Below are 27,748 nucleotides of genomic sequence, written 5' to 3'. Positions count from 1 at the left end.
CAAGTGCTGTTCTTTTAACTGTTTTCCTCATAATTTAGATTACATTTAGACATACAGCATTGTAACATGCCCTTTCGGCCTACAAGCCCTTGCCATAGAACATTGCAACACAGAAACAGGCCCTTCAGCCCTTCTAATCTGTGCCGAACTATTATTCTGCCTCGTCCCACTGACCTGCACCCAATCCATAGCCCTGCACACCCCTCCTATCCATGTACCTGCCCAATTTCTTATTAAATGTTAAAATTGAGCTCCCATTTACCATTTCAGATGCCAGCTCTTTCCACATTCCCACTACTCTCTGTGCGAAGAAGATCCCCCTAAACTTTTCCCCTTTCACTCTGAACCCATGTTTGTATTATCACCTACCCTCAGTAGAAAAAGCCTACCTTGCATTTACTCTGTATTTAGCCCTCATAATTTTAAATACATCTATCAAATCTCCCCTCATTCTTCTATGCTCCAGGGAATAAAGTCTTAACCTGTTTAACTTTTCCCTGTAACTCAGTTCCTGAATTCTGGGCAACATCCTAGTAAATCATATATGGGCTCTCTCAATCATATTAGTTGGGTGAACTTGGCCATAGAAGCTGCCTAAATGATAAATTCCATCGCTTCAACTCCATCCTCAGTGATGAACCACAGTCATGAGTTTGATGAGACAGAGTACATGAAAGGGATTGTACGTTTAGTGGCATGGTGCCAAAATAGGCAACCATTTAATGTCAATAAGATGAAAAATTATTATTAGCTTCAGTTGAAGTGGCAGAGTCCACAACCATGCTCTCCTTTCTAGTGCTAAAGTAGAAAGAGAAGGTAACTTCAAATTGTTAGGAACAATTATCTCCAGTGTCCTAACCTGAAGCAAGCACATTGTTGCAATAGTCAAGAAAACACACCAAAGCCTCTTCTTTCTTTGAAGAGTAATAAAGTTCACCATATCCCCTCAATAACACTGCAGGCGCAAGGTCAAAAACCTCTGCTGGAAGCATCGCAATTGCTCTGCTCAAGATCGGCTGAAGCTGCAGAGAATATTGAATGCAGCTGGGAGCATTTCACACTTCTCTCCTCCACTAACTTCATCTACGTCTCCCCTGCCTAGGAAAGGCAGCCAATATACTGAAAGACTCATCGCACTCTCGGCATATTTCTCTCGCCTGAAGGCTCAAAAGTATGAAAACCACGCATCAAGCTCCTGAAAGAACCCCACAACAGTGCCTTTGTGCTGCCCTTGCTTGGAGTGAATTGATCTTCCTTTCATTATAATCCTATACTCTGTAAAAAGTGTTCTTTACATGCTGTTATGGATAACCTGTTTATCTGCTTGCATCTGTTTACTTGTGGACTCCGTCTGTTTTACCTCCTCACTGCACCAGACACAAAGTAAAAAGTAAACTTAAACCTTAACAATACAACAGGATATTTATCTGTGCTAGGAACTAAGATACAAAGCAAAACTTAATGCTCTAGGGTACATATGAAAACATTTTTCTCTGTTGTCAGCAAGTGTGAAGGATTCTCCAAATCTAAGTAGACTGCAACTTGCAAAGCAGAGTGCAAAGCCCTTTGAGAGGGACAAAATTACTTCCAGTGGAAATCTCAGCCATCAGGAAATTTTCCCAGGCGTTTCTACATGAGGATCACCTTCAAGCAACTATCACCTTTTCTTTGGTGTCACAGAAGAAATAGTAGCAGGAGTTGGCCATCTAGACATTAGAGCATGCACTGCCATCCAATAAAGTCATGGCCTGCTCAAATTGTGGACTCAGCTCCACCAACCAGCTGTTCCTGATAACTCTTAATTGCTGTACTATGCAAAAATATTTGGAAATGTGTCTCAAATATAACAAGGTGGCCTCTACGGCTTCCTTAGTCAGAGAATTTAACAGATTCATTACCCTTTGGGTGGGGGGGGGTGGGGAAACAAATTCCTACTCCTCTCGATCCTAAATCATCCGCGTGTGACACAGACTTTTCTGTTGTAGACAATCTTTTGTTTTTAACCTACATTGAAAGGAGGAAAAGCTCCCTTCAACTTGTCAAGTTGACATGAATGGAGCATTAATGTTTTGCTCTCTGCAGAGCTTTCCCTTCTCTGGTTGTGGCAAATGTAAATAGTTTCCGCAGTGATTGGTAAAGGTAATCATGGGTAAATTTCACCAATGTAACATTTTGTTTGACTCCATATGATCAGATGGGGCATTAGGGTTAAACACAGCATTCCGTGCGGCAAAAATGGATGAGATTCAATGTCGAAGCTATAAAGCACACGTGTCAAACTCAGGCCCGCAGGCCAAATTTGGCCCGTGATATAATTATATTTGGCCCGCAAGATCATATCAAATATGTATTAGAGCTGTGCCAGTATAGCGCATGCACAGCTAATACTACAAATCCCAGAATGCTTTGCAAGTGCTTTGGCGCCGGCCCACTAATCGCCCCCACCTCCTCTCTTTACTTTCACTAGCATCTGCGACCTGTCGCCTAACTCACATCTAATAAACCCCTTACGAAAAATGGCCAAACGAAAGACAGAAAACAGGACCTTTCAAGACAGGTGGGAGGCAAACTCTGACCCCAGAGTTTGATGAACTTGCATCTAAGAAGAGATGCCAAGTATCTGGTTTAGACCCAGGTGCATCAGAGTAAATCACAGTGTAGTAAGCTAAGCTTGGATTCATATTTTCTTTGGTTCACTTTGGACTGTTCATAGTTGAAAGATTGGATTTTCATTGAAGCAAGTTGTTATTTTTTTGACTTGTTGGCTTGTGAAAAAAAATACATTTAAAAGGAGCTTAAAGGCTATAGAGAAATAATATTTATTGAATATTTTATTTCTCATTTGTTAATGCTTCTTCTGGATAGAGTTTAACCAAAACTATTATTAAACATTTATTTTAATAAGAAAAAGTTTAACGTTACATATGTTGAAAGAAGAGAAAACATGCAGATGTTGTTGAAAATTTTCAATAAATATCTAGTTTGGCCCAAGACTTGGTCCAAGTTTTAATTTTGGCCCTCTGTGAATTTGAGTTTGACACCCCTGCTATAAAGTAAACCCAAAATATAGCTGATGCTGGAAATCTGAAATAAGACTGGAAATGTGGTGGAAATAAACCACAGATCAGGCACTGTTTTAACATTTCATTTTTTTTTCTTTTCTGTCCAAAAAAAAGGAGACCTCTTCGTAGATGACATACCAGAGGCAGAACTTTACATACTCGTCAATGTTCTGCATTACTGGAAGGAAGACAAGATCAATCTCCTATTAAGCAGGTTGTCTCAGATTTGCAAACCAGGTAATCCATTGTTCCTACATCTATTCTACATGGGAAATTGTCTATTCTCTCATTGTTGAGGAAATGTTTTTGCCTCCTCTTATCATTCATCTATTTCATGCTCTTGAAATTAACCTTTTATCTGGATCTGCACTGAGAGCAGTGTCGGTGCATTAGAAATGCCCCATCATTTTAACAGTTCTCTGTGGGGAGGAAAAAATGCCATTGCTGTCCTGAGAGATCAAGGAGTGTAGACCCAGTGCTGCTCCACAGGGTCCTACTGCTCGGTCGTGATGCTGATGGTACCGTACAGACTTTAAACAGTCTGTTAACATACTGCAACCACAGAGGTCTGCACCCAAGATGGCACGCATGTGCTGGGCAGTTGACCATGAGGGGTCACAAACACAGGGGTAGCAAGGCACCAAAAATGAGAGAACATGACCTGTTGAGAAAGAGAAGCCTGGGAGACAACCCTGCAGGAAGATCACCACAGCAGTGGACCAGCAAGGGACTCAACGAATGAAGGACCCACACAAGCTGTGGCGACTATGGTCAAACAAATCACACAGCTGCGGGATGCTGGAGACAGGCTTGTGAGAACCAGATATCAGAACTGGAATTTTGAAAGGTGTGTCACAGTCGCGGTGTCGGGAGTAGTGCCGGCCGCCACTGATGACTTAAGCGATGATGTATGATATTCTGGTCACAAATTTGGATGAAGAAGAGCAGCAATCAAACTAGTTATGGAACGTTTTGCCTGGCCGCATGTTAAACAGGATGTTGGATTATGGGCAAGGACCTCCTTGTCGCGTTAATGCCCTAAAGTCTCCAGACACATGAAATCCAAGCTGGGGTATTTCATTGTTCCACATTCTCATTTCCAGCATGTGCATTTAGACTTGGTAGGATGGCTTCCATCATCTCGGGGATATACTTATCTGCTCATGTGTGAAGACCAGACTACCAGGTAGCAGGAGGCCATTCCTATCACTGATATCTCTGCGGAGACCGTCGCTAGGGCTTTCCTGGATTGTTGGATTCCATCTTTTGGTGTTCCAGTCACTGTTACAACAGATCAAGGATCTCAGTTCGAGTTGGCGTTATTCCGAGCTCTCACTGATCTGGACACAACCCGTATTCACACTGCAACTCACCATCCACAGGCCAACAGCCTCGTTGAACGCTTCTGTCGACAATTGAAAGCAGCATTAACAGCAGATGGTGATGCATCTATGTGGAGCGAGCATTTTCCCATGGTTCTCCTTGAAGTGCAGCAGAGCTAATATATGGCGCTTCATTAACCTTGCCAGGTGAGTTTGTGAATCTGAGTTCAAGCACAATGCTCTATGATGCAGCCAGATAAGTTTATGATCTTCAGGAAAATACGAGATTACTCCAACCTACTCCTATGCAGCAGGCATCACTTACGGTGTATGTGCTGAATGATTTAAAACACTATAACTCGTGTGTTCTTCTGGCATGATACTGATCGCAAACCACTTCAGCCCGTTTATGATGGTCCTTTTCAAGTCTTATGATGTCACCCAAAGACTTTTGTGATTGACAGGAATGGAAAAGCTGACAGTTTCCATCGACAGGTTGAAGCTGGTGTATATTGACGGTCCATGTTCTGCGTCGGAGTCAGAGGACTAGTGGCACCCTTGCCAGTAAGACCATGAATCACCTGCCTTGCCCTATCGTACAAGGTCGAGCCGAACTGTCAGCCTTCTGGACCGTTACATAGCAGGACAATTCCCATCAGTCGCCTCCTTGAATGGCTTGGAGGCTGTTGGGGTTGGGGGGGTTGTCACGGTCGCACACTTATCTTCATCAGGAACAGTGCCAGCCGCCGCTGATGACGTAAGCGATGCGTGGGTGTGATGAAACTCAGATCCAGTAAGAGGAGAGAGAGTGTGTCATGTGTGGCAGTGAGCCAATGAGAAAGTCAGAGAAGCTTAGCTGGCTGGTGCTTGGGGAGTTGAAGAATGCAATGTTATGTCTAGTGAATAAAAAAGCAAGTCAACTTCATGATGTACTGAAAGAAATGAGTGTATTCTTTTTAAGCTGCAGTAAATCGGTGCTGTTACAAGTGCTGAGGTCAGGAATGACTCCCCAAGGGCCTCAGGCACTGAAAGCTTCCTGATTGCATTGGTCTGAAGTAGCAGGAGCACTGGAGGCAAATCCACGGACACTAAATGTGTCTGATTCTAATCATCTGATTCTGAGATTTTTTTCAGTTCAACTGGACAATTTATTCTTCACCCAGGGAACCAAACTTATCACAATATGCAAGTATCAAAGGAAGACCAGACTACCAGGTAGCAGGAGGCCATTCCTATCACTGATAATCTCTGCGGAGATAAAGAACTGATAGGACTTTTGCCCCAATTTTCTGAATGCTTCATTAGCCATATCACAGACTGCTATCCCTGCTCACATTGCAATTCCTGGGAGATCGTGGTTAATTCAAGTCCATAAAATAGTTGCTCAGCCTGCTTGATGACCTCACTGTTTTTCGGCAATACATGTTCCTGCTCGATGGTCAGCCAAACAGCCTTGGGGGAAATTTGGAATATTGTTGCTACTACCTTGTTGTGGGGTCATTGTCAAGGACAGAGAATTTAGACAATGAAAAGGTGAAAGGACTACAAAAAAAAATCAATTTAGAAAAATTAAATAAATGGGTGAAGTAACGAGTGTTGGAAAGAACTAGGAGTTAAATGAATAGTTTCTGGGATAATTGGAATTGATATTATGCTTCATACAAAAATGCAGGCCTTATGAAGGTGTATCAAAGATATAAAAAGTTTTAAATGTAGAGAGAGTGGCTCTTTTTCCCAAAACATTTGTTTATTAACATTTTATTCTCAAGGATTTATGGATTTTGATCCAATATTTTCAGCTCTAAGACATTCCAAGCTGTTACTTTTCCTTTCCAATTCTGAATTATGGAATTTACACCATTAAGTAAATCTATTCCCATTGTCCACAGTTACAGCAGGACCTAGATCAACTGGGAAAATGGCCAAAGGAATGGCAGATGGCATTTAATTTAGACAAGTGCAAAATAATGCATTTTAGGAAGATAAACCAGGGCAGGACATACACAGTGAATGGGAGAGGGCCTCGGAGTGTTGTAGGACAGATTGAATTATAGTTTGCTGAAGGATGAGACACAGATAGACAAAGAGGTAAAGAAAGCATAAAACGTGCTTCCCTTTATTGCTCAGGGTAATTGAGTACAAGAGTTGAGACGTCAGGTTAGAAAAGTAATTGGCCAAATTACACCTGAAGTACTGGGTGCGCTTCTGGTCACCAAGCTATAGAAAGGATGTAATTAAGCTAGAGTGAGTGCAGAAAAGGTTCAGAAATAGGTGGCTGGGATTGGAGGACTTGTATTGCAAGGAGAACCTGGAGAAGCTGGTATGGTTTTCTCTGGAGCAGTGGTGGCTGAAGGATGATGTCATAGAGGTGTATAAAATCCTAAGCTGTATAGATAAGAAAGAATGTCGCGTTGTTTTTCCTAGAGTGGCAGAGTTTAAAAGTGGAGGCACAGATGGAAGAAAGATTTAGAGGACCTGAGGGTTTTTTTTCCCAAAAAGATAATCAAAGTTAGTTTTAAATTTGGACTAAGTGGCTTGTTTTCTTTAAACATTTGTTTTTGAACATTTTATTTTAAAGGATTTATGAATTTTGATCACATTTATTTTCAGGATTTTTTTTGGCAATTGGTGAATTATGGAATTTAAACCATTCAGTATATATACACAGGCTGTCTAAGGTTACAGCAGGATCTTTGTACATCTCTTGGAATGAGCTGTCAGAGGAAGTGGTCGAGGCAGGTACATATACAATGTTTAAAAGGCATTTGGACAGGGACATAGATAGGAAATGGTTCAAGCATTATGGGACAAATACTACCAAATGGGATTAGATTGAGTCAGCATGTTTCTGTGCTGTACCTCTCTGTGGCAATGAATCCACCAATTATAAACTACAATGGCTGTCCAAGCAGAGATGTATATACTTGCTTTGTAGGTGTCAATCAGTGTATTTTTATCTAAGATCCTTCTCATTCTTGTGTATCAGAGGGAAATGATTTTAATTTTCCATTTTTCCTACTTTTGATTCTTACTTATCTGTTGTCCTTCAAGTAATGTCCAAAAGACGTTTGGAGAGGTATGTGGATAGTGACGGTCGAAATGATGTTGACAAGCAAATTGGAATAGGATTTGATTGCCATGAAGGCCTAATTACAAGCTGTCGAGCTTCTTGACTCGTGAAAAATCTTTTTCCTTATTGCATTCTGCTGATTTTTAATGGATGGAAAATAAGATTTTGTTGATTTTTTTCTCCCAATGGAACAATTTGCTCTTTTGTTTCCAGGATGTGGCCTTCTCCTGACTGAACTCGTGCTCTACGATCGGAAGACCAAGCCCTGCAGAGCTCTCCTGAATTCCCTTAGTTTAATGACGCAGAGTGAAGGCAAGGAGAGGAGTGGATCAGAGTACCGGAAAATCCTCCATAATCATGGCTTTGCACACGTACAGATCAAGCACACAGGAACTTTTCTGGATGTCATTTTTTGCATAAAGCAGTAGTTTTCTAACTGAATATTGTGGAAGGTATTTAAGGTCGGTCTTTTAATAGAAGATGGAGAATTAGTAAATTCAGCCCATGGAGTCTGATCCACCATTCAAGTCATGGCTGATGTATTTTTCCTTTCAACCACATTTTCCTTTCTTCTCCCCTTAATCTTTGACACCCTCACTAATCATGAACTTATCAACCTCTGCTTTAAATCCACCCAATGATTTTGCCTCAATAGCCATCCTCAACAATTAATTCTACACCACCACCCTCCAGCTAAAGAAATTTCTCCTCATCTCTGTTGTAAAGGGACATCCTTTTAATCAGATGCTGTGCCTTCCAGTCCTCGACACTCCCATGACTGGAAACATCTTTTCCACATCCACTCTATCCAGCCCCGCCATTCTAATCATGAACTGATCCATCCTCCCACTCAGCCCCACTCCCTGGCTTTCCCTTGATCCCATGACGAATCAAATAACTGTCAAACTCTGCCTTAAATGCACCCAGTGGCCTCTCTTCTTCAGCTCCCTGTGGCATCAAGCTTCACAGACTCACGACCCTCTGACTAAAACAACTTCCATGAGTTGCAGTGCTTTCGAGTCTTAAACATTACATCCCTGCTCTTGCATGCTATTCCTCTAGAAATGAATGCCAAGCTTGCATTCACCTTCTTCACCACCGATTCATCCTGGAGGTTAACATTTAGGGTATCCTGCATGAAGACTCCCAAATCCCTTTGCACCTTGGAATTATTAATTTTTTTCCCCATCTATTTTTTCTTCCAAAGTGCATGTCTGTGCTACTGCTACTGAAAGAACACACAACCAGACGGGTCGAGCTCAGTGAGCCTGATTTATTGCAGGCTGCTGGGCTGGACTTATACTCCCAGTCCGGACTTGGCTGAGAACCACGCTGGGGGGCGCTGACGTCACCCGGGCATCATGTTATTCCCCCAGCGCAGACTTCTGAGCCCCGTGCTGAGAAGAAGGGGAAACCACCACCCCCCTACAACAGTGCCATTTTGGCTGACTTACCCACTGCGTGGATTACAAGCAGGGCCGGTTCGCCTACCTAGTGGTGTGCCGCCCCACACCACCCCCCCCCCAGAACCAGTGCCAATGTCCTTTTTAGCTGGACAGCTTCACTTCTTGGGCTGGGCTGCAATCACTGGTTCGGTGGGGTGGAGGTGCACTGGCTTCAGCCTGTCCACAGTAAACAGTTCCCGCCTGCCGCCGATGTCCAGCGTGAACGTAGACCCTGAACGCCGGACAACCTGGTATGGCCCCTCATAAGGTCTCTGCAGAATAAAAACGTACTCTGTGGAAAGCAGCTCGCTGGGGACATGAGATGGCTGTGTGCCGTGTCTGGGCAGCGGTTGGGTGCGAAGGAGTCCAAGTGAGCCCGGAGGTGGGGTATCAGCTTGTGCGGGGACTGCTGAGGGTTATGAGGCGCGTAGATGAACTCATCAGGAAGTGCCAGCGGTGTGCTGTAGACCAGCTCAGCTGATAATGCCTGCAGATCCTCCTTGGGCATGGAGCGGATGCCCAGGAGCACCCAAGGCAGTTCATCCACCCAGCCGGTTTGCCTGCCTAGTGATGTGCCGCCACAACTGTACACATTCCAACATGGTATTTCATCTGCCACTTCTTATTCGTTCAATCCATCCAATTCTTTCTGTAACCTCAGCACCACCTGCCCTACCACCTATTTTGGTACCATCTGCAAATTTAGCCACAAAGCCATCTATTCCATAATCCCCTGCGGAGCACCACTGGAAACTAATAGCCAATCGGAATTGGATCCCTTCATTCCTACTCTCTGTTTCCTGCCAACCAGCCAATGTTCTACACATGCAAGTATCCTTCCTCTAATTCCATGTGCTCTCATCTTGTTTCGCAGCCTTGTGCATGGCACCAGTCCGCTCATGATTCTTGAAACATCACTGTCAATGGCACTAATGTGGTTTCTGTGCTGAGGGGGTGGGCGGGAACAATCAACTCGTTTAAGTTGCTTCTACATTGTACATTCTGAATTAATTCAATATTAAATTGTGTTTTGTGGTTTGAAACGATATTAAATGTTATATTTTGGTATATGGCGGCCATACGGCCCATCAAATCTGTGCTAGCTCTCAGAACAATCTCATCTCAGCACTTCACTGGAATTCTCCCATCTACCCACCTTCACCAAAGGGTTATTTAGTTGCTCTTATCAGCACATCTTTGAGATGTGGGACAAAACTGGCGTGCCCAGGGTACATCCTTACTGCAAGCTCTATACAAAATGGCACAGGAGCTCAAGACCTAACCAGATCTCTGGAGTCGTGAGGGCAGCAGCAACTTATGTGCCTCCATATTCCAAAATATAGCACATGGACTTTTGAATTCTACATATCTGCTATTCTTGGAGATTGCTATGAATCACTGACATTACAGAGAGTTGTCCATTCAAAATTGATCATTGATTTACTGAGATGATTTTTGTCCTTTATGATTTAGTGGTACTTGTTTCCTTAGTGCTGGGGTTAAGGATGTCACTGAATGGCTGCAAAACAGGCTGAAGGGAGTTGATTGGAGGCTGGATGCATGGAGTTACCAATGATGTATGAGGTGGGGGTGGTGGGGGGGAGGAATGAGTTCTAGCCAACCAGAGATTTAAGGGGCAAGGAAAAAGTGTATTAAGGTCCTGATCAATGTGAATTACTCCCCACACTGTGCTAACGAGCACAGCAATAGAATGAATCAACTGTATAAGAGGTGGAGAGACATTGCAGGAAGGCAGGCTCTAGTTTAGGGGAAGCTGAAATCTCCACAAGTCAGACAAATCACGTCAACAATGAAATTGGCAGCGCTTCAGGAGCTCATGTTACTGGAGCCCTACTGGTGCAGACCCAGGAGAATGGGGAGCACTCCTCCACATGGTCCTATGGCCCAGTCTTAATGCCAACAGCGCAGTGCAGGCTTTAAATAGCCTGTTAAAAGGACCAACACTTTTTGAACACCTTAACCTATGGATGTCCGTGTCCAAGTTGGCCACGGATGAAGGACACTGGTGGCTGAGGGACTTCTACTGCAGTCTCCCTTGTGGGAATCAGGTATCCAGTCTGGGATTTGAAAGTGTGCTGAGGACAAGAAGGGCTCTCGAAGGGGCCTCAAGCATTAAAACTTTTCTAAGACTGAAGAAATATAACTTGATGAACGGCTCATGACTGAAGCATTGATTACATATCTTTGCCTGCTCTGAGTGATGTGAGACCTGCTGAGTTTCTCTAGCTCTTTTGCTTATTTACTACAATCACAGCATCTGCAGACTTTCTTGTTTCACACAATGACAGTGATACCTCTTTGTGAGCCTTGACAGTAGAAAAAAGCTGACACATTTTATGGAATATAACTTTTTGTGTGTGACAATAAACAAATCTTGAGCATCCTCGTGGAAGTGGCCAAAGCTTTCAGGGATGGTTTAACGTCGCTAAGCATGGATGTGAGAGGAGAATCCAGGGGAAGCTGGAAGTATAAGTTAGAAACAAATAGTGAAAACAAGACAAAAAGCCAAGATGATTATAGTATGGAAAACGTTAGAAAGATCTCATTTAAAAACACCATATCCAAATATGTGCTCCAGCGACATAAAAGGGATGAATTAATGGCACAAGTAATCATAACTTAGTGTGATGGAACTAAGGTTTTTTTTTAAATGTGGCTGAAGTTGTCCAGAGATATCCCAGTAGATATAGCATTTTAAAAAGGTCACCCATGAAGGAAGTTATGGGTTTGGTGGTGTTTTGGAAGGATATCTCAATTTGGCACTGAGGAATCTGTAAGGAGTTTCTACGTTCACCCTGTATCTGCATGGGTTTCCTCCAGGTGCTCAGTTTCTTCCCACCCTTAAATATATGGGGGTTAAAGGTCAATTGGGTGTAATTGGACAGCATGCGCTCCTGGGCCGGAGGAACCTGTTAGGTATTGCATGTCTAAATTTAAATGTATAGTTGAGGCAGGATCTTTAGGCTGTTGGATTATAAATTAGAATTAGAGGACCGGGGTAGTGAACATTTCTGGGAGTTGTTGATATGCTTTTGAATAGTGGGCATGACGGGAAATTAAAGGGGCAAATGATTGGGGTAGTACAGTTCTCATGAATCACTCTCATTTACGTAAAGATGCTGAACTTAAGTTAATGGTAAAACTCAAGACTTTGATGCCAGGCTGACAGATTTTTGAAACAAGTGGATGTTATTCCTGTTGAAGCCCCCAGCACCCATTTAAATCACCTATCTTAATAAGTTATATAATACATTTTCCAGTTAATTCATGTAGTTTAAAGATGGAGTATGGGAAATGGTCCTCATAGGTTGAAATTAGGACCCTGGCAGATCATAGGGAAGTGCGGGAAATGGATGCCACTAAAGGAAGCACAAGAAATATCTGGATTTTCAAAGAGTGGGATAGTGAATTTATTGGCTGTTTATTGTCATACCAACAATGTAACCCTTCTACTCACAGATCATTTTAGGTATTCCTTTATTTGTCATGGACAATCCGTAACAAAACTATAGACCACCGGTGTGGAGACTAGTGACCTCAAGCCCCTTCCCAGAACACTGAAATTTTTTATTTGTACTTGGTAGGAACTGTTTTTATTCAAGTAAGTTATAACTGTGATTTACAACCAACAGCTCTCAGACTACAAGTTGAGTAAAGGATGAATTAATAAAGTATATACGAGTTGGCCATCATCATGTCAATCTTCCACAGGAGGTCTATCAAGAGCATCCTGACCAGCTGCATCACAGTGTAGTATGCATGCTGTAGAGAAATGGATTGGTAGTCAATCCACAGGAGTGGCAGAGAGTCTCTGGTGTCTTTCTTCTCCCTCCCCCCCCACCCCATTCAACATGATCTTTTGGGATCATTGTCTGAAGAGGATGTGCAAAATCATTGAGGACTCCTTTCCACCCTGCACACAGGTGTACCAGAGCCAGCACCACCAGGTTGAGGAACAGCTTCTTCCCACGAGCAGTGTAAATGCGGAACAACCAAAAGAAATGCTCACACTGACCCTCTGAGACTCTCATATTCATGAAGCAATATTTATTTGTATAGATGAAATACTTCTCCTGCATATATATTGTTTGTCTGTCATGTGTCATATGTCTGGTTGTATGCCTGCATGTCTTTGCACCAAGGACTGGAGAACGCTGTTTCGTCAGGTTGCACTTGTGCAATCAGATGGCAATAAACTTGACTTGATAGTGGGAATGAAATTGATCTCACACCCCTGACTTTTATTCCCAACAGAAGTAAATTTTCACCAATGTTTTCAGTCAAAAATTAATTTTGAAAAGTTGCAGGTGGAATGAGGGATGTTAAATGGTCTTCTACCAGAGGGTAGGGAATCTCCCTGCTCCTGAAGATGGTGGAGGCCACATCATTACATTTTTTTTTAAGACGAAGATAGATAAATGCTTGAAATGTCAAGGAAATTAGGTTTATGAGAAACCAAAATGGAAGAGGCCAGTATAGATCCACTATCAGGATGTTAAAGGGCGAGGCAAGTTTACAGGAGATTTGCCAGGATGTTGCCTGGATTGTGTTCTGGCTGAGGTAAACTGTGTTAACAGATATGACAGAAGGAAGACAATGATGAGTACTCAGTACATACTCATAATAGAAACCATGGAATACAGAAGGAAAAGTGAAAAGTAAAACACGAAAGTCTGTAGACATCATGGTTGAAGGAAAAACAATGCTGGAGAAATTCAGCAGGCCAAATAAATGACTAGGATGAAGAGGCGGAAGGATGGGTCACTAAGTTTGTGGATGACATGAAGGTTGGAGGAGTTGTGGATGAAGCTGAAGGTTACAAGAGGATATAGACAGGACGCAAAGTTGGGCAGAAAAGTGGCAGATGGATTTCAATCCAGATAAGCGAGGTGATGCATTGTGGAAGGACTAACCAGAGGGCTACTTAATAGTTGGTTACTTAAGAGTGTGGATGAATAAAGGGACCTTGGGGTTCAAATCCATACACCCCTCAAGGTGGCGGCACAGGTTGATAGGATAGTTAAGAAAGCCAATGGGATGTTGGGATTCATCAATTGGGGATGGAATTCAGAAGTAGAGAGATCAAATCTCTGGTGAGACCACACTTAGAGTATTGTGTTCAGTTCTGGTCACCTCATTAGAGAAAGGATATGGAAGCTACGAAGAGGATGCTGTCGAGGTTAAAACCTTGTGTTTGTGATTTGTGGTTGTAATTATGATTTTCCCTTTAAGAAAGAGGGTTGTTTTTATTGAGTTACTATGATGTCATATGTCGCAATATCCGAGCGGACAAGAAGCTTGTTCTCATTCTTGGAATGACTATGGAAGTAGAGTAAGTTCACTTGAGAAATCTTTCTTTGAATTCATTATCATCATTATTTATCTTTATTATTCATTATTAATCATTTCATATTTTTTTGTTGGTAAAAGCGAATAAACATTTTCATAGCTTCACACTTCATCACGATGAGTCAGACAAAGCATATTGTAAATTATAACGATACTCAACTTCAAATATAAACAAATTAAAATATGAAATATTCATATTTCATATATGAAATATTCAAATATTCATAAAGTATCGTGATGAAGTGTGAAGCTATGAAAATGTTTATTCGCTTTTACCAACAAAAAAATTAAAGCTATTTACACCTGCAATTATGAAGTTTGATTTATTTGGATGAATAAGATACAATTCTGATTATCGAGGCTGACATTTCCTCGGAAGATGACATGATTTGAGATTGGGAAATATTAGAAGCTGGGAAGTGTCATCTACAGGGGCAGAGGAGATTTGCCAGGATGTTGCCTGGATTGGGAAACAAGTCTTTTGAGGCCAGGCTAGTAGAGCTCCAACTTTTCTCTTTAGATCATAGAAGGATGAGAGGAGACTTGATAGAGTCTACAATTATGAGAGGCATAGACAGGTGGACAGCTGGCACCTGTTTCCTAGGGCAGAATCAGCAAACACAAGAGGACATGTGTACAAAGTAAAAGGAGGGATGTTTAAGGGAGATGTCAGAGATAAGTTTTTTTTTTACACAGAGAGCTGTGGGTGCCTGGAATGTTGCCAGGAATGGTGGTCAAGGCTAAAACACTGGGGACATTTTTGAGACTCTAAGACAGACACATGGATGAAAGAAAAATTGAGGGTAATGAGGTAGGGAGGCTTTAGGACTTCTTAAAATTTCTATTTATTTATTGAAGGAACATATAGGTTGGCACAAGATCGAGGGTCAAAGGGCCTTTTTCTGTGCTGTATTTTTCTATGTTCTATGTAAACTGTGTCCTTTATATAGTAAAAGTAAAGATACATAACCAACGTTTCGGGCTTGATCCCTTCACCAAGGTGTAAAATCATCAAAATCATTTTACCGGGGATTAGAGGGGAAATATAATCTGGAGGGGGAAGAAAAGGCTGTATGCCTGAATGCAGTCTTCAATTCAGGAAAGGCTCAAGAAAATGGGGTAATGGAATAAGGCTAAACATGTTCCCTATAGAGTAAAAGGTAGGAATATCAAGGTAAATGAGTCCTGGTTAAAAGAGATCGAGTCTTGAAATGCAGGAGCATATGGATGCATGACTATATGTAGAGCCAAAGGAGATGGAGAAGGTCATAAATATTTTGTGAATGGAATAAGCAGGATTGGAAAGGGAGAAAGGTTACTAAAGATAGTTGAGGGTATGTTTGTATCAGTAATGAAGATGTTCTAGGGCACTTGCTTTATGTAAAGTGCTTAAATGATTTGAACGAGGATAGTTGTGGCAAGCTGAGGATATTTACTGCTGTGTTCTGCAGTGGACATTGAAGAAGGTGACCTGAGTTTACCTGAGACCAGATGTGGAACTGGGCTAAGAAATGGCAGATGCAGTGTGAGGCGTTGCATTTGGGTTAATTGAATCAGGGCTGAGTTTGCGGTGTTAACGAAAGAGGAACCTGAGGGTGCAGGTACAGAGCTCCTTAATAATGTTAGCACAGATATACAAAGTAATGAAGGGAGCATTTAGAATGTTTGCCTTTATCAGTTGGATCATTGAATTCAAGTGTTGTAATGTCATGTTAAAGTTATGCAAGACTTCTGGCTATCCGCATGACTTACGCTAATCTTCTCAACCATTGGAATTGGAGGTTATTGCTGTAGCTCTTCAAATTGGCAGATTGACTTGTGAGGTGAGTGTACACAAACTCTTGGTAGTCACCGGCCACCAATGTGAGCTCCTTCTTCCTCCCATGAAAGGTTGAACCACACTCAATGCATTACACCCAATTATGGTCAAACCCCAGGGAAATAAATATGGATTCACTCTTAGCTGGGAGCAGTATGCTTCAGTACAGAGCTTTAAAAGATCAAAGCTGTTTGCTTCATCTCCAGTCATATTCAAAACTGAGATCATTTATGGCTTGACAACATATTGGAAAAAAATCAAAAGACATAATCGGTTTATTTTTAATTTAGAGATGTAGCACCTGCCCATGCCGCCCAAATACCCATGTGTGGCCAATTAATGTACTGACCCTGCACATCATTGAAATGTGGGAGGAAACTGGAGCACCCAATGGAAACATAGAAACATAGATGATAGGAGCAGGAGTAGGTCATTCGACCCTTCGAGCCTGCTCCGCCATTCATCGAGATCATGGCTGATCTTAAAGTTCAGTACCCCGTCCCCGGCTTCTTTCCGTAACCTTTAATACCCTTATACTGAAGAAATAGATCTAATTCCCTCTTAAATATATTTAATGAACCTGCCTCTACTGCCCTCTGTGGCAATGAATTCCACAGATTCACCACCCTCTGGGTCAAGAAATTCCTCCTCATCTCGGTCCTAAATGGTTTGCCTATTATCCTCAAACCATGGCCCCGGGTTCTGGATTTTCCCATCCTTGGAAACATCCCATCTGCATCCATTCTGTCCAGTCCTGCCAGAATTTTATATGTCTCTATGAGATCCCCTCTCAATCTTCTAAACTCCAGCGAGTACAATCCCAATTTGCGCAATCTTTCCTCATAAGTCTTTCCTGCCATTCCAGGTATCAGCCTGGTGAATCGCCTCTGCACTCCCTCCATTGCAAGAACATCCTTCCTTAGATAAGGTGACCAAAACTGCACACAATACTCCAGGTGGGGTCTCACCAAGGCCCTGTACAGCTGCAGTAAGGTATCCTTGTTCCTATACTCAAATCCTCTTGATATGAAGGCCAACATACCATCTGCCTTTTTAACTGCCTGCGGTACCTGCATGTTCGCCTCCAGAGACCAGTGTACAAGTACCCCTAGGTCTCTCTGCACCTCCCCATCTCTTAATCTATTGCCATTCAAATAGTAATCTGCCCTCCGGTTTGTATTACCAAAGTGGATAACCTCACATTTATCCACATTGTAGTGCATTTGCCATGTATCTGCCCAGTCCCTCAATTTATCCAAATCACACTGGAGCTTCCTGACCCCCTCTTCCATGCACACAACCCCTCCTAGCTTAGTGTCATCTGTAAATTTGGAGATATTACATCCAATCTCCTCATCCAGATCATTAATGTAAATTGTGAACAGCTGGGGTCTCAGTACAGATCCCCGTGGCACCCCACTGGTCACCGCCTGCCACTCAGAAAATGAGCCATTTATCCCAACTCTCTGTCTTCTACCTGCCAGCCAGTTCTCAATCCACATCAATACTTTTCCCCAATCCCATGAGCCTTGATTTTGGAAGCCAGTCGTTTATGCGGGACCTTATCGAAGGCCTTTTGGAAGTCCAGGTATACCACATCCACTGGCTCTCCCCCATCTATTTTACCTGTCACCATCTCAAAGAATTCAAATAGATTTGTCAAGCACGATTTACCTTTTGTAAATCCATGTTGACTCCATCCGATCCCTTCTCTGCTAGTCATATGCTCCGCTATTACATCCTTAATAATGGATTCCATCATTTTGCCCACTACTGATGTAAGGCTCACCGGCCTATAATTCCCTGATTTTTCTCTATCCCCCTTTTTAAATAGTGGGGTAACATTAGCTACCCTCCAATCCATGGGTACTGATCCTGAGTCTATCGAGTTCTGGAAAATAATTCTTAAAGCATCTGCTATCTGAATGGCCACTTCCTGAAGTACCCTAGGATGTAGATTATCAGGCCCTTGGGATTTATCTGCCTTCAATCCCATCAATTTCCCCAAGACCATGTCCTTAGAGATACTGATTTCTTTCAGTTCCTCCCTTGCATTAGTCTCTATGTTTCCCAACATCCTTGGGAGGTTATTTGTATCCTCTCTTGTAAAAACAGAACTAAAATAAGAATTTAATTGGTCTGCCATTTCCTTATTCCCCATTATATATTCCCCTGATTCCAAATGCAAGGGACCTACTCTGGATTTCACCAATCTTTTCCTCTTGACATATTTATAAAAGCTTTTGCAGTCGATTTTTATATTTGCCGCAAGCTTACTTTCGTAATTTATTTTTGCTCTCTTGATTAATCCCTTTGTCCTCCTTTGGTGCATCTTGAACTGCTCCCAGTCTTCGGTTGTGGTACTGTTTTTGGCCAATTGATATGCTCTCTCTTTGGACCTAATGCTGTCTCTAATTTCCCTTGTTATCCACGGTTGAGTCACCTTTTTTGGTTTATTTTTATGCCAAACCGGTATAAATGATTTTTGCAATTTCTCCATTAGATCTGTGAATGCTTTCCATTGTCTATCCACAGTCAACTCCCCCATAAACACCACCCAATCCATCTTACTCAACTCCCGCCTCATACCATCATAATTCCCTTTATTTAAATTCAGGACCCTAGTCTCGGTTTTAATTTCATCACTCTCCAAGTCGAGTGAGAATTCGATCATATTGTGATCGCTCCTACCCAAAGGGCCTCGTACAACAAGATTGTTGATTAGCTCCTTATCATTGCATAATACCCAATCTAAAATGGCCTGCTCCCGAGTTGGTTCCTCGACATATTGGTCTAGATAACTGTCCCGTAAACATTCAAGGAATTCCTTCTCCTCAGTATTTTTACTAATTTGGCTAGTCCAATCTATATGTAAATTAAAGGCTCCCATGATGACAGCTGTTCCCTTATTGCACGCTTTTCTAATTTCTCTTTTAATGCCTTCCCTCACCTCTACACTACTATTTGGAGGCCTATATACCACCCCCACTAACGTTTTCCACCCCTTGTTATTCCTCAATTCTACCCATATAGATTCTGCATCTTTCAAGTTGATATCCTTTCTGTCAATCGTGTCAGTCCCTTCTCTCACCATCAATACTACCCCACACCCTTTGCTTTCTTGCCGATCCCTCCTAAATATCGTATACCCCAGGATGTTAAGTTCCCAGGCTTGCCCACCCTGCAGCCATATTTCTGAAATCCCAATCAAATCATATTTGTTTATCTCAATTTCCACAGCTAATTCATCTACCTTGTTCCGAATGCTTCTTGCATTAAGATATAAAGCCTTCAGATTTGCTTTTTTCACCCTCCTTGCTCTTTCTGATTTTTTACTTTCGCTACCTAACCTAACTTTTCCTGTTTTATCTTTTCTGTCTTTTGCCCTATCATACAGAAGTCATTGAAGACATAGGGTGAATGCCCCGGAGTATAAAACCCTGCAAAAGATAGTGGACACAGCCTTGGATATCACAGGCAAAACCCTCCCCATCCTTCAGAACATCAGCAGGGAACGTTGCCATCGGAGAGCAGCAGCAATCATCAAAGATCTGCACCTCCAAACACGCTCTGTTTTCACTGCTTCTATCAGGAAAGAGGTAGAAGTGCCTCAAGATATGCACCAGCAGGTTGAGGAATGGCTGCTACCCATCCACTATCAGTCTCTTTAACAAAAATTTCAATCAGGGACTCATTTAAGAACTCATATATTTTTTCTTTATTTTTTGTGTTTTTCCCTCCTCTCTGCATTGCACAGTTGTTTACATTTAATTTTCTTACATGTGTGGATTTGTTTTTGTTTTGTTACAGAGTTCTGTGTTGTGTATTGACCTATGTGTTGTGTGGTTTTATGTTAAAAAGTGACAGTTTGCCTTAGAGAGCCAAGATGAAGGTGACTGCTGAGAGAGTGGGAGACAGGCTGAGCATGTGCAGAAAATGATCTAAACATTTCTGGACTTGGACGATAAACCACCACCGGGGGTGCTGTGGAGTGGAAGGAGGCCCAGAGCAGGAGTCATGGTCTGGAGAACAGTTCAGAATGTTGGGATTTAACATTCCGAAGGCAGCCGGAGGTTGCCCTCTAAGCCATTGGTGGCTCTCTCTCTCTGCAAGCAACACTAGACAACTTTGAATTTTGTGCTCTCCCTCTCTCTCTCTCTCTCTCTCTCTCTGTCAAAGATCTTTTGGCTCCAGTTTACCAAACAAACTGAATTTTGTTTTTTTTTAATTTTTTATTTTTCAACCCATAAATCACATTGACCAAGATACATACACTTTTCTTTTCAAATATATACAGTGTCGTTTTCTCCCTCCCCCCTTCCCATCCCACCCTCCCTACCTCCCCTCCCATTCATTTAAAATACAGAATCTAAGATACATTAAACCAGTCAATGTTGTCACTCAATAAAAATAAACAAGAAATTCCACTGAGTCAATTCATTTCATTTCCTTCTCCTTCCGTTATTTTAGGTGGTAGATGTCGCTGGTAGGTTTTCTCTATTGTGTTTCATGTATGGCTCCCATATTTGATCAAATATTTCAATATTATTTCTTAAATTATATGTTATTTTTTCTAATGGAATACATTTATTCATTTCTATATCTTTGGCTTGGCTTCGCGGACGAAGATTTATGGAGGGGGTAAAAAGTCCACGTCAGCTGCAGGCTCGTTTGTGGCTGACAAGTCCAATGCGGGACAGGCAGTTGTTGTATTCTCGTTATCTTCTAATTTCCAGGCTGACATAATACATTTTTTTGCTACGGCTAGAGCTATCATAAATCTTTTTTGTGCACCATCCAAATCAAGTCCAAATTCTTTGTTTTTTATGTTACTTAAGCGGAAGATCTCTGGGCTTTTTGGTATATTGCTTTCTGTAATTTTATTTAATATCTGGTTTAGATCTTCCCAAAATTTTTTCACTTTCTCACATGTCCAGATTGCATGAATTGTTGTTCCCATTTCTTTTTTTACAATGAAAACATCTGTCAGCTACTGTTGGGTCCCATTTATTTAACTTTTGAGGTGTAATGTATAGCCTGTGTATCCAGTTATATTGTATCATACGTAACCTCGTGTTTATTGTATTTCTCATAGTTCCAGAGCATAACTTCTCCCATGTTTCCTTCTTTATCTTTATGTTTAAATCTTGTTCCCATTTTTGTTTAGTTTTACCATTTGTTTCCTCATTCTCCTTTTCTTGCAGTTTAATATACATATTTGTTATAAATCTTTTGATTATCATTGTATCTGTAATCACATATTCAAAGTTACTTCCCTCTGGTAACCTCAGACTGCTTCCCAATTTGTCCTTCAAGTAGGATCTCAGTTGGTAGTATACCAACACTGTATCTTGAGTTATATTATATTTATCCTTCATTTGTTCAAAGGATAGTAATTTATTTCCTGAAAAACAATTTTCTATTCTTTTGATCCTTTTTTTCTCCCATTCTCTAAAAGAAAAGTTATCGATTGTAAAAGGGATTAGCTGATTTTGCGTCAGTATTAGTTTTGGTAGTTGGTAATTTGTTTTATTCCTTTCTACATGAATCTTCATCCAAATATTGAGCAGATGATGTAATACTGGAGAATTCTTACGTTGTACCAATTTTTCATCCCATTTATAAAATATATATTCAGGTATCTTCTCCCCTATTTTATCTAGTTCTAATCTAGTCCAATTTGGCTTTTCCCTTGTTTGATAGAAATCTGATAGGTATCTTAATTGTGCGGCTCTATAATAATTTTTAAAGTTTGGCAGTTGTAAACCTCCTTGTTTATACCATTCTGTTAATTTATCTAGTGCTATCCTCGGTTTCCCCCCTTTCCATAAAAATTTCCTTATTATTTTCTTTAACTCCTTGAAGAATTTCTCCGTCAAGTGTATTGGCAATGCCTGAAATAGGTATTGTATCCTTGGGAAAATGTTCATTTTAATACAGTTTATCCTTCCTATTAGTGTTAGTGGTAAGTCTTTCCAATGCACTAAGTCGTCCTGTAATTTTTTCATTAGTGGATAATAATTGAGTTTATATAGATGGCCGAAGTTTTTATTTATTTGTATACCTAGGTATCGTATTGCTTGCATTTGCCATCTAAATGGTGATTCTTTCTTAAATTTTGAGAAATCCGCATTATTCATTGGCATTGCTTCACTTTTATTTGCGTTAATCTTGTAACCCGACACTTCTCCATATTTCTTCAATTTCTTATGTAATTCTTTTATTGATAATTCTGGTTCTGTTAAGTATACTATAACGTCATCTGCAAATAAATTGATTTTATATTCCTTGTCTTTTATTTTTATCCCTTTTATTTTATTTTCTGTTCTTATCAATTCTGCTAGTGGTTCTATAGCTAGCGTGAACAATAAGGGTGATAGAGGGCATCCCTGCCTTGTTGATCTGCTTAAGTTAAATTGCTTTGATATATCCAATTACTGTCACTTTCGCCAATGGCCCCTTATATAATGCTTTAATCCAATTAATATACTTCTCTGGTAAACTGAATTTTTGTAATACTTTGAATAAATAATTCCATTCTACTCTGTCAAAGGCCTTCTCTGCGTCTAAAGCAATTGCTACTGTTGGAGCTTTATTCCCTTCTACTGCATGAATTAAGTTAATAAATTTACAAATATTGTCTGTTGTTCGTCTTTTTTTAATAAATCCAGTTTGGTCTAGATTTACTATTTTAGATATATAGTCAGCTAATCTGTTTGCTAATAGTTTAGCTATTATCTTATAATCTGTGTTAAGTAAAGATATTGGTCTATATGACGCTGGTGCGAGTGGATCTTTCCCTGTCTTTGGTATTACTGTAATTATTGCTGGTAAGATTTGTGTTTTATCAATCTGGTTGATTACTTCCAGGAGGGGAGGAATTAATAAATCTTTAAATGTTTTATAGAATTCTATTGGGAATCCATCCTCTCCTGGTGTTTTATTATTCGGTAGTTTTTTTTATTATCTCTTGTATTTCTACTATTTCAAATGGTTCTGTTAATTTATTTTGTTCCTCTATTTGTAATTTTGGTAGTTCAATTTTAGTTAAAAATTCATCTATTTTGTCTTCTTTCCCTTTGTTTTCAGTTTGGTATAATTGTTCGTAGAATTCTCTGAAGTTTTCATTAATCTCCGTTGGATTATATGTGATTTGTTTGTCTTTTTTCCTTGATGCCAATACCATTCTCTTAGTTTGTTCTGTCTTAAGCTGCCATGCTAGAATTTTGTGCATTTTTTCTCCTAGTTCATAATATTTCTGTTTTGTCTTTATTATGTTCTTCTCCACCTTATATATTTGTAGTGTTTCATATTTTATTTTTGTATCTGCCAATTCTCTTCTTTTAGTTGTGTCTTCCTTCATTGCTAATTCTTTTTCTATATTTGCTATTTCCCTTTCCAACTGCTCTGTTTCCTGATTGTAGTCCTTCTTCATCTTGGTTACATAACTTATTATTTGTCCTCTGATGAACACTTTCATTGCGTCCCATAGTATAAACTTATCTTTCACTGATTCCGTATTTATTTCAAAGTACATTTTAATTTGTTTTTCAATTAATTCTCTAAAATCCTGCCTTTTAAGTAGCATGGAGTTTAATCTCCATCTATACATTCTTGGAGGGATGTCCTCTAACTCTATTGTCAATATCAGGGGTGAGTGGTCCGATAATATTCTAGCTTTATATTCTGTTTTTCTTACTCTATCTTGCATACGAGCTGGTAACAGGAATAGGTCTATTCTTGAGTATGTTTTATGTCTACCCGAATAATATGAATATTGCTTTTCCTTTTGGTGTTGTTTCCTCCATATATCCAAAAGTTTCATTTCTTGCATCGATTTAATTATAAATTTGGTTACTTTGTTCTTTCTGATAATTTTTTTCCCAGTTTTATCCATGTTTGAATCCAAATTAAGGTTGAAATCCCCTCCTATTAATATGTTCCCTTGCGAGTCTGCTATCTTCAAAAAAATATCTTGCATAAATTTTTGATCTTCTTCGTTAGGTGAATATACATTGAGTAAATTCCAAAACTCCGAATATATCTGACATTTTATCATTACATATCTCCCTGCTGAATCTATTATTTCCTCTTCTATTTTAATTGGTACATTTTTACTGATTAATATAGCTACTCCTCTAGCTTTTGAATTATATGATGCTGCAGTTACATATCCTATCCAATCTCTCTTTAATTTCTTGTGCTCCATTTCAGTTAAATGTGTTTCTTGCACGAATGCTATATCAATTTTTCCTTTTTTCAGTAAATTTAGCAGTTTCTTCCTTTTGATTTGGTTATGTATTCCGTTAATATTTAAAGTCATATAGTTCAACGTAGCCATTTCATACTTTGTTTATCTTTCCTTTCCGTTTCCTCATCATCACCTTTCCTTCTTATCCATTTCTGCTTTCTTGTTTTGAACACTTTATAAGACAACATTTCTAAAACATCAAACATTTCCTTTATTCTCCTATCTAAAATTTCTTTAACCTCATTATCTCCTCCCCTTCCTGAGTTGCCCTTTATTCCTTGTCGGGCAACCACATCTCCCCTCTCCATTTGGATTTGTGAATTCACTTGCAAGCGTCAACTGATTTTGCAGTGACCGTAACTCCTCCCCACCCAGCCCCCCCCCCCCCCCTGAAAAGATTTCAATTTTCATATATAACAAAGGTCACTCTTTTAATTCCCTCCTTACTTCCTCTGTTCTCTTTCATTCCCTTATTAATTCTTATCTATACTCTATATATTTTCCTCTAAATACGGATACACTCATGTACACACATACCATATACACACATACATATAGTTCGTGGTCATTTTTGTTCTCGTTAAATGTCTTCATCTCTCTGCCTGTTTTGTAGATGTTCTGCAAATTTTCGTGCTTCCTCCGGATCCGAGAATAGTCTGTTTGGCTGCCCTGGAATAACTATTTTAAGTACCGCTGGGTACTTTAACATAAATTTATATCCTTTTTTCCATAGGATCGTTTTTGCTGTATTAAACTTCTTTCTCTTCTTCAGGAGTTCAAAACTTATGTCTGGATAGAAAAAAATTTTTTGACCTTTGTATTCCAGTGGCTTTTCGTCTTCTCTTATTTTCTTCATTGCTTTTTCCAATATATTTTCTCTTGTTGTATATCTTAAGAATTTTACTAAAATGGATCTTGGTTTTTGCTGTGGCTGTGGTTTCAGGGCTAATGTTCTATGTGCCCTTTCTATTTCCATTTCTTCCTGTAATTCTGGTCTTCCTAGGACCCTGGGGATCCAATCTTTTATAAATTCTCTCATATTCTTGCCTTCTTCATCTTCCTTAAGGCCCACTATCTTTATATTATTTCTTCTATTATAATTTTCCATTATATCTATCTTCTGAGCTAACAGCTCTTGTGTCTCTTTAACTTTTTTATTAGATTCTTCTAATTTCTCTTTTAAGTCCTCTACTTCCATTTCTATGGCTGTTTCTCATTCTTCCACCTTGTCCACTCTTTTTCCTATATCTGACATGACCATCTCTATTCTATTCATTTTTTCTTCTGCACTTTTAATTCTTTTTATTTCACTAAATTCTTATAATTGCCATTCTTTTACTGATTCCATATATTCTTTAAAAAAAAATCCATTGTCTTGCCTTTCCCTTCTTCTTCCATTTCTCTATGTTCTTCTTCTTCTTCTTCCTCTCGGTTGGTCATCTGTTGTTTCCTTGTTTTCTTTTTACTCTCTTCTTTCTTGTTCTCGTTGTTTTCTATGTTCTCTTCCTGTTGTTGTGTTGTAGCTGTCATCCTCAGCTGTGGAGATCGACTCCTCAGCTGTTCCCCCCCTCCCGTCAGTGTGTTGTTTTTCATGTGCATCGCGCACTTTTACTTGGCTCCGCGAGACATTTTTGTAGTCCCGAGCTCAGGACTTCCACTGACCTTAGGGAGCGGGCTTCTCTCTCCGCGGTGGGCCTCCTCGGACAGGTAAGGCCTTCACCTTCTTCTTCCGATGTTCTTTCTTCTTCTCTTCTTCCCGTTGCTTTCGACTTTTCTCTCTTCGCTGCCATTTTCTTCCCACCTTTACTTTTACTTTGTTTTAATTTTTATTCTTGTACCTTTGTGTTTTGTGTATTTTTTTGAAACTTTTCTGGAGAGGGCTGGAGTTCCCTGACCGGCCACTACTCCATCACGTGACCCCCCCCCCCCCCCCAAACTGAATTTTGTTTATGATCTTTGCTTCGGTTGAGATTGAAGTTTTGTGAGTCTTGTGTGTTTTGTGTCTAAGTTTTTTCTCTGTGGGCTGGTTGGAAATATAACTTAGACTTTCATTACATATGTTATATTAAGGCTGGGGAATTTATTAGTTGTTTCACTGTTATAGAGATTTGCATAGTAACTAGTGGGCATTGTTATAAAAGGGGGGATTTTGAATTAAAGTTTGAAGGTGAATTTATTTCTGTTAATAGTTTAATTGTTCATCTTTACCCCTGTATACTATACCTTCTTTGTGGTTGCTGGTTTGATCTTGTAACACTTTGCACTACCAATAAGTGCCCAGCCCACAGGGAAAAGAATCTTAGAGTTGAATGTAATGTCATGAATGTTCTCTGACAATAAATTTGAAAATATCTGCTATATGATTCTTTGAATATACATCCCACAGAAGGTGCACAAACTCCTGGTGATACGTTGACTTGGGGGAAGAGCCCGAGAGGATGTGCTATGTTGATTTGGTTTCACTGCTTGAACTGCTACATCTGACCCAGCTGTTTCCCTCTCCGTCGATATTGCCTGGCCTGCTGCATATTTCTGGCACTTACTGTTCTTGGTTCAACTTTTCATTTCCTTTTTCACTTCTTGGCATCTTCTGGTTTAACTCAATCTATCTCAATCCACAGGTGCTGTTGGAACTGAATTCTCTCATTTTTATATATTTTATTTATAGATGCCATACAATCAATTCTGTTCGATGCATTTCATTCACAATTAATCATACGTGGCTTTTATAAGTTTGAAAAGGAAAATAGAAAGAAAAAAAGGAAAAGAATAAAAAGAAACCCCCAACCCACCCAATCCCTCCACAAAACCCGAAGAGGAAAAGAGAAAAAAAGTCCTAAGGCCCCTCCCCCCAAAAAAAACTATTCTCTTTCATTTGAGATTCCCAGGAATTATTGTTCTGACTCTCATTCCAGCGTGTTGTTTTACCCCTTCCTCCATTCCCACTCAACTTGTGTAGATTAACATTAACATGGCTTTAGCATCCTTTCCCAGTTGATGTCAATATCGTCACTCCCTCATGTACCTGCCTAAATCTTAAAATGTCTGTATCCTATATTTTTTCCAATTTTCATGGAAACTCTTCGATCACTTCCTTTCCCCTCAGCCACTGCCTGACATGCTGATTATTTCCAGCATTCTCTCCTTTTAGTGGTTTCTTCTTGTTACGAGTCCAGAGGACCCCAACACCCAGCAGCATATCCACCACGACAAAGGGTTACTTAAACAAAAGATGCTTTTAATTATCTTTGAACATGAAAATAGAATCAAACTTTAACTTATCTCTATTGACTCACTTAACCCCCTTCTAATTCTAAGCGCAAGTGTGTGTAATGTGTGTGTGTGTGTAAGTTCAGCCAAGTTCATTGGTTCACAGTCCAATCTCTCTGGTTGCAGGCAATTCTTGTAC

The 27,748-nt window shown here is 40.2% G+C and overlaps 1 protein-coding gene and 1 long non-coding RNA gene across 17 annotated transcripts in view; one reads left to right on the top strand and one right to left on the bottom strand.

Moving 5' to 3' along the window:
* The window catches only part of asmtl (acetylserotonin O-methyltransferase-like), an 83,558-nt gene extending 73,227 nt beyond the window's left edge, over positions 1-10,331 (top strand). For all 16 annotated transcript variants that reach the window (XM_069891990.1, XM_069891987.1, XM_069891982.1 and 13 more), the window contains 2 exons: positions 3,177-3,299; positions 7,668-10,331. In XM_069891990.1, coding sequence (XP_069748091.1) covers positions 3,177-3,299; positions 7,668-7,882 — 338 coding nt within the window. In that variant the 3' untranslated portion in view covers positions 7,883-10,331. The remainder of the gene's footprint in view (positions 1-3,176; positions 3,300-7,667) is intronic.
* LOC138739610 (uncharacterized) overlaps positions 1-27,748 on the bottom strand; it is a 132,068-nt gene that overhangs the window by 56,597 nt on the left and 47,723 nt on the right. The gene's annotated exons all lie outside the window — the stretch shown is intronic.

Source organism: Narcine bancroftii, chromosome 7 (assembly GCF_036971445.1).
Source record: "Narcine bancroftii isolate sNarBan1 chromosome 7, sNarBan1.hap1, whole genome shotgun sequence".
Classification (NCBI taxonomy): Eukaryota; Metazoa; Chordata; class Chondrichthyes; order Torpediniformes; family Narcinidae; genus Narcine; species Narcine bancroftii.
This window is presented reverse-complemented; position numbering and strand designations above follow the sequence as displayed.